The following is a 12875-nucleotide window of genomic DNA, read 5'->3' as shown; positions in this document are numbered from 1 at the left end:
CAAAGTGAGACTAGCCTCCAATCAAATGCCATGTAGGCTATGTAGATATTATAATTACTATGTGTATATAGTGGATCATACAAATACAAACAGAATAGATGTTTTGGAACTTTTGATATGTATTGCCCCTCAACAGGCCACAACTGGGCAACATTAAATTATGCTTGTTAAGCACTATACCAAAAATAAATAACAAATATATACTGATTGATTGAACATTTTAATTAACAGATTTCAGAATGGGTACAATACAGTACGGCGCAATACACACAATTGTTAAGGGGATGCAGACCAGAGAAAGAGTTTCGTCTTGTTTACATCAGGGTCCCCCATTTTCAATTCATGACATTTATGACGAAAGTCTTTCTCTGGTCTGCATCCCCTTAACAATTGTATGTATTGAGCCGTACTGTATTGTACCCATTCTGCAATCTGTTAAATAAAGTTTTCATTCATTCATTCATTCATTCATTCATTCATTCATTCATTCATTCATTCATTCATTCATTCATTCATGTATTGAGCTGTACTGTACTGTACCCATTCTGCAATCTGTTAATAAACTTTTCAATCAATCAATCAATCAATGACATACACAACATACAGATATAAGAAGCTAATCGAATCATCTAAACTAATCTAATCATTACATTTAAGACATGCATGACATACAGAGATATATCTCTGAGCAGCTGAAGCCTGTGCTATTAAACCAGGAAGTGCAGCACTGTTGATAAGGCTGTCAGCACTGCAGTAGAGCCACTCAGTGCCCTGCGCTGCAAAGAGTGAACACAAAACGCGCATGGACCCGCGGTCTCATGTTGACATTGTGTTGTTCGTTGGATTCGTTTTTTAGCTCAAAACGTACACTACACGGACCGCGGTCTCATGCTGACTGATCAGTGATCGCTTGTCTTGTCGCGCTGTGTGTCAGACTCTGGATGCTTTAGACACCCGCCCACCTCCACCTCTGATTGGCTTACCATGACATTGTATTCAACCTCAGCCAATCGTCAGCATGTATGCTTGGCTCGCGCACTGTCCACTAAACAAGGAAGAACATTATTATTGCCTCTCGGCGCAGAGATATGTCTGATGAAAGAAACAGGTTCATTCATAGTAACGCGCCGCATTTGTTTGTAGTAACGGTAACAACGTTATTAAGATTGGAAGAGTAATCCGTTAGATTACTCGTTACTGAAAAAACGAACGCCGTTAGTAACGAAGTTACTTATAGTGCCGTTATTCCCATCACTGATTAGAGGCGATGCTCACCCTGGTGCAGCTGGCTCTGGGTGTATCTGACCCTGGTGCAGCTGGCTCTGGGTGTATCTGACCCTGGTGCAGCTGGCTCTGGGTGTATCTGACCCTGGTGCAGCTGGCTCTGGGTGTATTAGAGGCGATGCTCACCCTGGTGCAGCTGGCTCTGGGTGTATCTGACCCTGGTGCAGCTGGCTCTGGGTGTATTAGAGGCGATGCAGACCCTGGTGCAGCTGGCTCTGTGTGTATTAGAGGCGATGCTGACCCTGGTGCAGCTGGCTCTGGGTGTATCTGACCCTGGTGCAGCTGGCTCTGTGTGTATTAGAGGCGATGCTCACCCTGGTGCAGCTGGCTCTGTGTGTATTAGAGGCGATGCTCACCCTGGTGCAGCTGGCTCTGTGTGTATTAGAGGCGATGCTCACCCTGGTGCAGCTGGCTCTGGGTGTATTAGAGGCGATGCTCACCCTGGTGCAGCTGGCTCTGGGTGTATTAGAGGCGATGCTCACCCTGGTGCAGCTGGCTCTGGGTGTATCGGCAGGTGTTGCTGGTCAGCATCATCCTCCTCAGCAGGGGCAGGGTCCCCGTCACCTCCTCCTCACACACCCAGTCCTCCACCAGACACAGGTGGGGATAGTTGGTGGCCAGGAGCCTCAGCAGGGCGGAGTGGAGACCTGGTGGAGAGAGAGAGAGGGAGAGAAGGTGGAGAGAGGGAGAAAAGGTGGAGAGAGGGAGAAAGGGTGGAGAGAGGGAGAGAAGGTGGAGAGAGAGAAGGTGGAGAGGGAGAGAAGAGGGAGAGAAGGTGGAGAGAGAGAGAGAAGGTTGTCAGAGGATCGTGGCTTTGGAGGTGCTCAACTGTCGTTTCATCAAAACCTCATTATCTCAAGTCAACTATGTCAGATCAGATACCGGTATTGTATAAAGACTGTTGTATGAAAGCAATAGAACACTCATGATGTTATGTTGTAGAAAATAACATCACAGATGATTTGTCCATAGTCACAAAAAAGGGACAAGAACCAGTGATGTGGTTTCAGTTCACTCCATAAATAGTTAAACATTTTACTGGCAGTTCCTCTTCTTTTTTTTTCAAATGAAATTCAAACATGTTGTCTCACCCCCTAGCTCCTGCTGTAGTCCCTGGGCCTGGGTGACCAGGTATTTAATGGGAATCTGGTCCATCAGTGTAGCTGAGTACGACCTTGGCTTCTTTTGCATCAGGGCTGAAAATTAGAACAAAAGACATGATGAATAAATGAGATGAGGGAAGAAAAAGCAAAGACAGGAATGAGAAGAAGGGTGAAAAGGGAGAGAGATAGATAGAGATAGAAGCCTAAAGTGCAGCTCAAACCTGAAACCTCACTGTAGAATAATCGATGTTGTTTCCAACAGTAATTGTTTTGCTACCAATTGTTTACCATCTGGTGCCATCTAGTGGGCATTCATAGAGAGTGCTACCCCGGCACTGGAACGTGCATCTGCACATGAGTCAAGGAACAAGGAACTACTTCCGGGTCGGCGGGACCCTCTGCCAGGATATAAAACTGCGTGAGTAGCGTAACATTAGTCAAACAAAGGAACTATTGGAACAAACTTTAACTCTTTCAGTGCCACTCACGAGATTTCTCGTGTTTTTTTTTATAGGTGGTTGCTAGCCACTCACGAGATTTCTCGGATTTTTTTTTTTTTGCGATCTGAAAAATTATTGCATCACCCGAGCCTACCCGAGTATAGCCGAGGGGCGCCGACGATCACTGTGGAAAAAAGCGCCCCCTGTCGTCTCCCAGATGACATAAGTGATTTTGGAATGGACTCAATGAAAATGAATGGGGAAAAAAATCCGGTACTCCACATTTTCCAGTTCACTGATCCAGCCGGGGTTACTAGAGTTCATTCTGGAGCCTCAGATCCCCGCGGATCATGGAGTTCTACTGTATCGCGTTGGATCCATACACGTATCGATTTTTTCGAATGGTGATCAGGAATTGGAATATACCAGTTGGATACCATCTGATGTCAGGTAAGGACTCTATGTTATCAGTGGTAGGATAATCAGAGTAAGTTTGATGAAGTTATAAGCTGTTTTGTGAAATGTCTTCTTTCGGTTTCACTGTAAAAGTCAGAGAGGAAATCAACGAGGCGATTATCCGCGCGCGGCCGTAATGTGCGTGCGTGCACGTATAATATTGATCATCTAGCGTTTATTTGAAAACGATTCATAAAAAAGCCGACGAATATCAACGTTGTGGAATATTCCACTAAAAGACGATTTTCATAGAATGCTCCAGAATGAGCTGTTTTTTATATCAAAACGGGGGCTTTTCTTTTTTTGATCCACTTTTTCTCCCATTTTTCCATATTTTCTCCCATCCCAATTTCGTATCATCCAATTCAACCCTCCCCTGTCACGAACGCTGTTTCTTGCCTCCCACAAGCCGGCTGCAATGTGGACTAAGTCATACATAGCACAAGTCCCCTCCGGTACTTGAGGTAACAGCAGTCGCATCTTTTCACCTGCGCAGCTCGATCTCTCAGTGTCGAGGAGTAACGCGTGGGAGGCTCATGCTGCCCCCGACACTTCCTGATTCTACTGCGCAGGCGCACCAACCGACTTGTAGGAGTCGCTTGTTCACAACGTTCGATCCCCACCCTTCAGTTTTCCCTCCCCGTAATACGGCCAATGTGTATTACTGCGGACGACCAGCCAAACTGAAAAACAATGTGGAGAGCTGGATTCGAACACGCGAATCCTAGCGTCTCCACACTGGTGGCGAGTGCCTTGCCCACTACACCACCTAGCCGCCCTAAAACGGGGGCTTTTCTAACTGCTCTGAAACGGCAACGACGCGATAAAAAAACAATCTGCCTACACAGCACTGACTGGAAAATAGTCTTTGATAATGCGATGGGCAGATTAGACACATAGCCATAATTTAAAACATAGATTAGGCGATATTAACGTTAACATTGGCGCTGATGGTGGCATTCAAGCGGTAAAACGGAAAACCAGGCGTGGCGCTGAAAGTGTTAAGACAGCGCGAAGCACGCGAGTTTTTCGCGCCCCGGGGACCAATCCAAGTGCTCCTTGCGACAGTGTTAGCGATCTGTTGTGCATGTTTTTCCATTGGGTTATTCTTATCGGGAGTGGAAGCCATTCACCCTTCCAGAGGGAGATCTTATCAGCGCATAAAGAGTGTGACTGGCCGGATATCTGGACACTCACTCACCCCCTTGTACAATAGACAGTATTATACCGTAAATTCTGGAGTAGAGGAGAGTACAGAATAGTTTAATTTAACAGGACTCGTTCATTGCCTGGTACGTACCTAGTTGCTTAGTGCTAGCTAGCAGGTTCTCCTCATAGGAGAGGATGTAGTAGAGGATGAGGAGCTGGGTGGTGATCGTGTAGCGCACGCGCCCTCCTCGACCACCCTCCGCCTGTTAACAACCAGAGAGAGAGGGAGAGGAGGGGACATGTACAGATCAGGGACAGGCCCTGCAAGTGTTCAACATCACCTGTGAAAAACACACACTCTCTCTAGGCAGGACAAGCAGGTTAAAAACACACTCTAGGCAGGACAAGCAGGTTAAAAACACACTCTAGGCAGGACAAGCAGGTTAAAAACACACACTCTCTAGGCAGGACAAGCAGGTTAAAAACACTCTAGGCAGGACAAGCAGGTTAAAACACACTCTCTCTAGGCAGGACAAGCAGGTTAAAACACACTCTCTAGGCAGGACAAGCAGGTTAAAACACTCTCTAGGCAGGACAAGCAGGTTAAAAACACACACTCTCTCTCTAGGCAGGACAAGCAGGTTAAAAACACTCTAGGCAGGACAAGCAGGTTAAAACACACACTCTCTCTAGGCAGGACAAGCAGGTTAAAAACACACTCTAAGCAGGACAAGCAGGTTAAAACACACACTCTCTAGGCAGGACAAGCAGGGTAAAACACACACTCTCTCTAGGCAGGACAAGCAGTTTAAAACACTCTAGGCAGGACAAGCAGTTTAAAACACACACTCTCTAGGCAGGACAAGCAGGTTAAAAACACACACTCTCTAGGCAGGACAAGCAGGTTAAAACACACTCTAGGCAGGACAAGCAGGTTAAAACACACTCTCTAGGCAGGACAAGCAGGTTAAAAACACTCTCTAGGCAGGACAAGCAGGTTAAAACACACTCTCTAGGCAGGACAAGCAGGTTAAAACACTCTCTAGGCAAGACAAGCAGGTTAAAACACACTCTAGGCAGGACAAGCAGGTTAAAACACACGCTCTAGGCAGGACAAGCAGGTTAAAACACTCTCTCTAGGCAGGACAAGCAGGTTAAAACACACTCTCTAGGCAGGACAAGCAGGTTAAAACACACTCTCTAGGCAGGACAAGCAGGTTAAAACACACTCTCTAGGTTAGGTGGCCGAGCGGAGATTGCGTTCGTCACCAACCCCGGAGCTGTGAGCTGGATTCGCCTGTTCGAATCCAGCTCACAGCTCCGGGGTTGTCACCAGCTTGGCTGGCCATCTGCACTAATACAATTGGCAGTATTAGAGGGTGGGAGAAGCTGGCGGGGTGGGTCCGGGTCGTTGTAAACAGCGACTCCTACAGTTCGGTCGGGGCGCCTGCTAAGCGCGGATAGGACTTGAGGGGGATAGTGTGGTCCTCCCACACGCTACGCCCTCTCGATGAGAATCCGCGCTGCCAGGTGAAAAGAAGCGGTGATTGGCTGGACGACGTGTGTCGGAGGAAGCACGTGGTAGCCTCCACTCTCCCAGATGATCTGACTGTGGGGGGTAAGTGCGCAGCGACCAGGAAGGGACTGGGAATTGGCATACGACTAACATTGGGATGGGAGAAAATCTGAGGAAAATGGAGGGGGAAAAGATAAAAAAAAAAAAAAAAAAAAAACACACTCTCTAGGCATGACAAGCAGGTTAAAAACACTCTCTAGGCATGACAAGCAGGTTAAACACACTCTCTAGGCAGGACAAGCAGGTTAAAACACACTCTCTAGGCATGACAAGCAGGTTAAAACACTTTCTAGGCAGGACAAGCAGGTTAAAACACACACTCTCTAGGCAGGACAAGCAGGTTAAAAACACACACTCTCTAAGCAGAACAAGCAGGTTAAAGAAAATCAATGATGTTGTTGAAAGCAGTGGGCATCGGGTTTTGGAACATTAAAAGAATCGATGCCCATCCCTGTATCAAAATCAAATAATGTGCCTGCTAGAGGCAGCAGTCCAATCGATTGTGACGCCATAATGATATTAAAAGGTACCGGTAATCTAGAGTTATTGGCCCTGAAACATACAGGATAGATTTATTCATTGATGCAGACTAGATGGTGTTTTGGTACATTTAGTTGATGCTTTTTCTTTTAGTTTGAGTAACTTAACGTTACTACATATTTCACAATAGGACTATAGATGGAACCTGGCAAAACATTCTGTGTTGGAATTGTAATGATGTGTCCATAGAATTCTCTCTCTCTCTCTCTCTCTCCCTCTCTCTCTCTCCCTCTCTCTCTCTCTCCCTCTCTCTCCCTCTCTCTCTCTCCCCCTCCCTCTCTCCCTCTCTCTCTCTCTCTCTCTCTCCCTCTCTCTCTCTCTCTCTCTCTGCCGTGAGGAACAGGACGTCATCAGAGCACCCCGCCCCCCCCCCCCCCCCCCCATCCACCTCTATGAGGCCAACTCACCCCAGCAGAGCTCTGAAAGATGTTGAGGATCTCCTGCTCTGTGATTGGCTGGTTGGTGGCCTCTGGGTTTGCCTTGGAGGCCGGGGTGAGGATGGAGTTGATGTATGCATCTATGAGAGGCAGCAGCTGGGTGTGGAGAGGGGTGGAGGTCTCACACAGCTGCCGGTAAATCCAGTCCTACAAAATACAAACACAGGGGGGGGGGGGGGGGGGGTAACTAACTTCACCAGTACACAATTTAAAAAAAAAACGAAGCAAAATGCACCTGTAGGGGCTGCAGTCATAAAGAAATGCATGAAAAGTTTAAGTAATCACGAGTACTTATCAGTTACAGAAGGTGATCCACTTTGTAACTATATTTGTTCTCTGATGTAACAATATCTTTGCTGGAAGACGACCCCTTTGGAAAACCTCCATTAACATTCCTGCTACCTAGCGTTAGCATAATTAGCAAGCATAGCGTAGCTTGACCTGTGTTCTTAATACATGCTTCACTGGGAAAGACCGTTCATCACAGCATCGTTTATACAACTTGGTTTAATCCAAAACCAAAAGTTTAATCCAAATCCGTTTGGACACAAAGTATAATGAAATAAGAGATTCAGGGGATGTCTGGTCACTCATTACTCTCCTGGTTTGCATGTCAGAGTGATCAGGAACGGATGTCCAAGCTATGAAAGGTGGTTGGCGCCAAAAGGGGTAATGGGATTCGTTGCATTAATAATTTTTCTAATTAATTGGAAAAAAGTATGTGTTAATATTGAAAGCCCTAGCAAAATGGAATACAGCGTATTATGTGCTTTGGATCAAAGTTTTTTCATTTTTCCAATATGCTAGCATAGCATACCTACACATGCCTCAAGCCTTTAAAGTCGAGCCTCACAAAACCAGTGAAGTCGGCCGTATCTCTGCTTGAGACAACAACAGGGAAGCAGAGATACAGGCTGTGATGACAACAGGGAAGCAGAGATACGGGCTGTGATGACAACAAGGAAGCAGTGATACAGGCTGTGATGACAACAAGGAAGCAGTGATACAGGCTGTGATGACAACAAGGAAGCAGTGATACAGGCTGTGATGACAACAGGGAAGCAGTGATACAGGCTGTGATGACAACAGGGAAGCAGTGATACAGGCTGTGATGACAACAGGGAAGCAGTGATACGGGCTGTGATGGCAACAGGGAAGCAGTGATACAGGCTGTGATGACAACAGGGAAGCAGTGATACAGGCTGTGATGACAACAAGGAAGCAGAGAACAGGCTGTGATGACAACAGGGAAGCAGTGATACAGGCTGTGATGACAACAGGGAAGCAGTGATACAGGCTGTGATGACAACAAGGAAGCAGAGAACAGGCTGTGATGACAACAGGGAAGCAGTGATACAGGCTGTGATGACAACAGGGAAGCAGTGATACAGGCTGTGATGACAACAAGGAAGCAGTGATACAGGCTGTGATGACAACAAGGAAGCAGTGATACAGGCTGTGATGACAACAAGGAAGCAGTGATACGGGCTGTGATGACAACAGGGAAGCAGTGATACAGGCTGTGATGACAACAAGGAAGCAGTGATACAGGCTGTGATGACAACAAGGAAGCAGTGATACGGGCTGTGATGACAACAGGGAAGCAGTGATACAGGCTGTGATGACAACAGGGAAGCAGTGATACAGGCTGTGATGACAACAGGGAAGCAGTGATACGGGCTGTGATGACAACAAGGAAGCAGTGATACAGGCTGTGATGACAACAAGGAAGCAGTGATACAGGCTGTGATGACAACAACAAAGAAGCAGCGATACGGGCTGTGATGACAACAGGGAAGCAGTGATACAGGCTGTGATGACAACAGGGAAGCAGTGATACAGGCTGTGATGACAACAACAAGGTAGCAGCGATACGGGCTGTGATGACAACAGGGAAGCAGTGATACAGGCTGTGATGACAACAACAAAGAAGCAGCGATACGGGCTGTGATGACAACAGGGAAGCAGTGATACAGGCTGTGATGACAACAACAAAGAAGCAGCGATACGGGCCGTGATGACAACAGGGACTGCTCACCTTGATGGAGACTTTGTGTTTGGTGAAGGCTCGGCTGCGCAGCAGCTGGTAGATGCAGTGGATGGGCAGGAAGCCGGTGATATTGGCACTAAGGTTGTTGGTCACGGCGACCCTCACTGCGTGTGCAGTAACCACCTGGGACACACAACACAAGCAGGGAAACACAACGGTGTCAATTATCACAAAAATGCCGGGTCCTGCCTGCCGTCATCACTAGAGGACACACATGTGTTAACACTTTCAGTGGCCATGACGTCATATGACGTTTTATCAGCCCAATGCCTGAATGCCCACGACATGTATCAGCGCTTTTTTTTTTTTTTATTAGCGATCCGATTTCATATTTCATCAACCGAGTCAACCGTTGGTACAGCAGCTCCTCCAGCAGCTCAGAATGGAAAAAAGCGCCCCCTATCGTCTATCCCTGAGTAACTGCACGTCAGTCGCTTAGACTGACCTGGGATCAGTCGATATGTAGAGGCGGAGCCAGCTGGCTCCTTGAGCTGGCAAGCTGTCTGCTCAACATGGAAGTCATCGCGGGACGGGAATCAGCCTGGAATATATATTCACAGTAGCCAATACTCAATCAATAAGCGTGATCGATTTTTGGAATGGCGATCAGGAATTGGAATGATCTTTTTGGAGAACATCTGATCTGAGGTAAGGAATCTATTTTACCAGTCTTGGGATAATCAGAGTTGTATTCGATGAGATCTCAGCGTTTGCCCTATGTGTGTGTGTGTCTCTGTGTGCGCGATCGCTGATGAGGAAATCAGATAATTGATTTTTCAGCTTGCGGCCCCAGCGTGCATACGTACACATATACTATCGATAATCTAGCGTTTATTTGAAAACTATTCATAAATAGGCCGAAAAATTACAACGTTTTTGTGTATTCTAGAATATTCCAGTAAACGTCTTTTATCATGGAATATTTATATTTCCCTTGAAAACGAGGGCTTTTCAAAATGCTATCAAACGAAAATGAACTGATAAAAAAACAATCCGCTTCGACAATGTTGACTGGAAAACGAGTCGTTGATAAGCGACGGGCAGATTAGACACATAGCCATAATTTAAAACATAGATTAGGCGTTTTTAACGCTAACATTGAAGTGGATGGTGGGCATTCAACCGGTAAATCAAGGTTAAGCTTGGGCTCTGAAAGTGTTAAGGGTGCAGAAAGAATCCACACACACAGCTGTGGGAGAAGAAAATGGAATGAAGATAGTTTGTTGTATTGATAGTAGACCGACTGGGTCGTGTGAATAATATAAGAGACGTCGGTCCTGGCGTCTAAATACCTGTTCGGTGAAGATCTCTTGTGTGAAGATGGTCTTCATCTTGCTAAGAGAACTGGGCTTGATGGCAATCTGAGACGAGAACAACGATGAACAGAGACACGGGAACAATATTAGAAGAGGTCAAGTTACCACAGGTGAGTAAACACACATGCTGTTTTTTATAGAATTAGTTACTTTAAATAAATAAAATTTTATTTCTTGATTCAGACATTTTTTTTATCATGGATGAACGAAACTTTCAATGCGAATGGTTGATTTGAATTTTTAAGCAATGTGTTAAAAAATTGGTTTAAGGATTCCAGGACTTGACTTTTTTTGGTAAAAAATCAAGCACTTTAAGCACTTCAAGGACCTTGTGCAAACCCCGATTACACTTAACGTTGGGGACATGATCCGTTTCAAAACATCCAATACCAATATCTCCGGTATTGCCAGACGACTGCTCTACCTCCCGAGCCACTGTCGCCCCTAAGGCAACATATACCCAAAGAGCTTTGTGCCGATTTACACAAAGCAAATTCATTTTCAAGTATTGAAAATTGGTGTTATTTGCTTTCAATACAGGGTGGTATTGATTTGATTCAATTGATACCATGATGGTATTGGAAAATACATAAAAAGAAGGGAAATCTTTGCACACATACAGGGAAATCCCCTCATAATAAAAAGAAGCATAACAAGCCACTGTGTGCATAGAATGAACAAGTGTGTGTGTGTGTGTGTGTGTGTGTGTGTGGTGTGTGTGTGTGTGTGTGTGTGTGTGTGTGTCTGTGTGTGTGTGTGTGTGTGTGCGCGCGTGCATGTGTGTGTGTGTGCGTGTGTGTGTGTGTGTGTGTGTGTGTGTGTGTGTTGCATGCATCACTGACTGCATGGTGTATGTTCTCCACTGCTGTAATGGATGAGTGAGGCTAGCTGCTCAGTCTATCTCTCCCTCCTCCATACCTTCATCCCCAGGGTGGCACACACCAACTCTATGATGGAGCTGAGCTGGTTGCTATGGAAATACATGGCAACCAGTAGCAGCATCTCTCCGAAGGAAGCCGCTACACCCGCAGCACTGGAGAGACACACACATGCAGGCACATTGTCTCGGTTGCCATGAAATGGGATGTTAGCTTTGTTAGCATTCCTCACTGAAGCTAGCTGCAACCTCCATGCTAGTAGTGTCCCTTGGTGTCGATAAGGAAACTGGAGATATACTGTATATAGACACGTTTCTCACAATGTAACAAGTGTCTAATAGCCAAATATAAATCAAAATGTCAAAATATTACTTTAAACATACAGGGGTGAATTCACAAAGGGATTGTATGGCTTTTTCTGACGCTATGCCGGCGCAAATATCTCTGAAACACAGTTTGCTATTCACAAAGCAAGCGCAAAGGGTGAAATACAGTGGTAACTGCGTTGCCATCAGCATTGCGTCTCGGTGCGTCAGTGCTATTTGCGAGTATTTAAATGAGGTAATATGGGCGGAACATGTGCCCCTTTCTATGCAAATGAGCCTGATCGCAAAAACACTCCAATTCACAAAGATCGGCGCTAATTGCCACGTGCAGTTAAAGCTACGCTATTTATGTGTCCAGAGATTTTGTGGTAACTAAGCGCATTTATAAAGGGGTGTCATTGCCAGCGTCTCATGGTAATCATGGCAGTAGTAATTGTTGACAGGCGAAGGTATCGTAATGCCAGGCATGCTCGTGAAAGATTATTACTAATGAGAATATCACTTTTTGATTTAAGCGAGACCAAAATCATCCGGAGACACAGGTTGTCAGCTCAAGCAATTCTTGATCCACTCTATGAAATCAAGGGTGATATTGAGCCAGCCACCCAGAGATCCCATGCAATCTTATTTATTATTTAAATATTGTTATTTAACGTTGTCAGCTTCCCCAATGTTGTCCATGCTATTGATTGATTGATTTTGTAACGAGATTTTGCATCATGCTGCAACTTTTATTTGTGTTATGCATTGCTCTTGCTGCTTGTTTTATTATATCTTTATTATGTAAAGCACTTTGAACTGCAATCCTTGTATTATCTATAAAGTTTATTATTATTATTGACTGCACTCACGTTCCAATTGTACCACTAAGCAAAAACTAACATGTTTTTAGAAATAGGAAGCAAACGTATTCAATCAACACAGGTAGTGTGCAACGCCTGTAATATAATAACGAATGTGGTTGCCAGCTTCCCTCTCCCTCATTGCGGGTTTATTTTCCCCCCTTCATTCCTGCCAGGTGCAAACTGCTCCGGGTTGCCAACTGCGCTGGAGCAAACCAGGAGCAAATTGTACACCTATGGCCGCGTTTGCGCTAGTATATCATCCGCGCAATATCTTTAGTGAATAGCTTGCAAAGACAGAGCAGATAGCGTGCGCTAATCACGCGCAGTTAAGGGTGCCATTAGCGCTGCACAATCTATTCTTTGTGAATTCGACCCAATGACTCTTATGTTAGCAGGAAAGTGTATTAACATCAACCCTGAATGTACCCCAAGAGCAGATTAGTTGCAGAGATTCCATTCATTGCTTATTGGTAGG

The 12875-nt window shown here is 45.5% G+C and overlaps 1 protein-coding gene across 2 annotated transcripts in view; it reads right to left on the bottom strand.

Moving 5' to 3' along the window:
* The window catches only part of ints2 (integrator complex subunit 2), a 77646-nt gene that overhangs the window by 27627 nt on the left and 37144 nt on the right, over positions 1 to 12875 (bottom strand). For both annotated transcript variants that reach the window (XM_084328167.1, XM_084328168.1), the window contains exons 11-17: positions 11270 to 11384; positions 10328 to 10396; positions 9024 to 9158; positions 6956 to 7132; positions 4584 to 4695; positions 2376 to 2480; positions 1767 to 1931 (exon numbers count right to left, since the gene is read on the bottom strand). In XM_084328167.1, the coding sequence (XP_084184293.1) occupies positions 1767 to 1931; positions 2376 to 2480; positions 4584 to 4695; positions 6956 to 7132; positions 9024 to 9158; positions 10328 to 10396; positions 11270 to 11384 (878 nt within the window). The remainder of the gene's footprint in view (positions 1 to 1766; positions 1932 to 2375; positions 2481 to 4583; positions 4696 to 6955; positions 7133 to 9023; positions 9159 to 10327; positions 10397 to 11269; positions 11385 to 12875) is intronic.

The sequence above is a fragment of the Notolepis coatsorum genome (genome assembly GCF_963971535.1).
Source record: "Notolepis coatsorum genome assembly, chromosome: 14".
NCBI classification, from domain to species: Eukaryota; Metazoa; Chordata; class Actinopteri; order Aulopiformes; family Paralepididae; genus Notolepis; species Notolepis coatsorum.
Note: the sequence above shows the minus strand (reverse complement) of the source record. Positions and strands in the feature narration are given on the sequence as shown.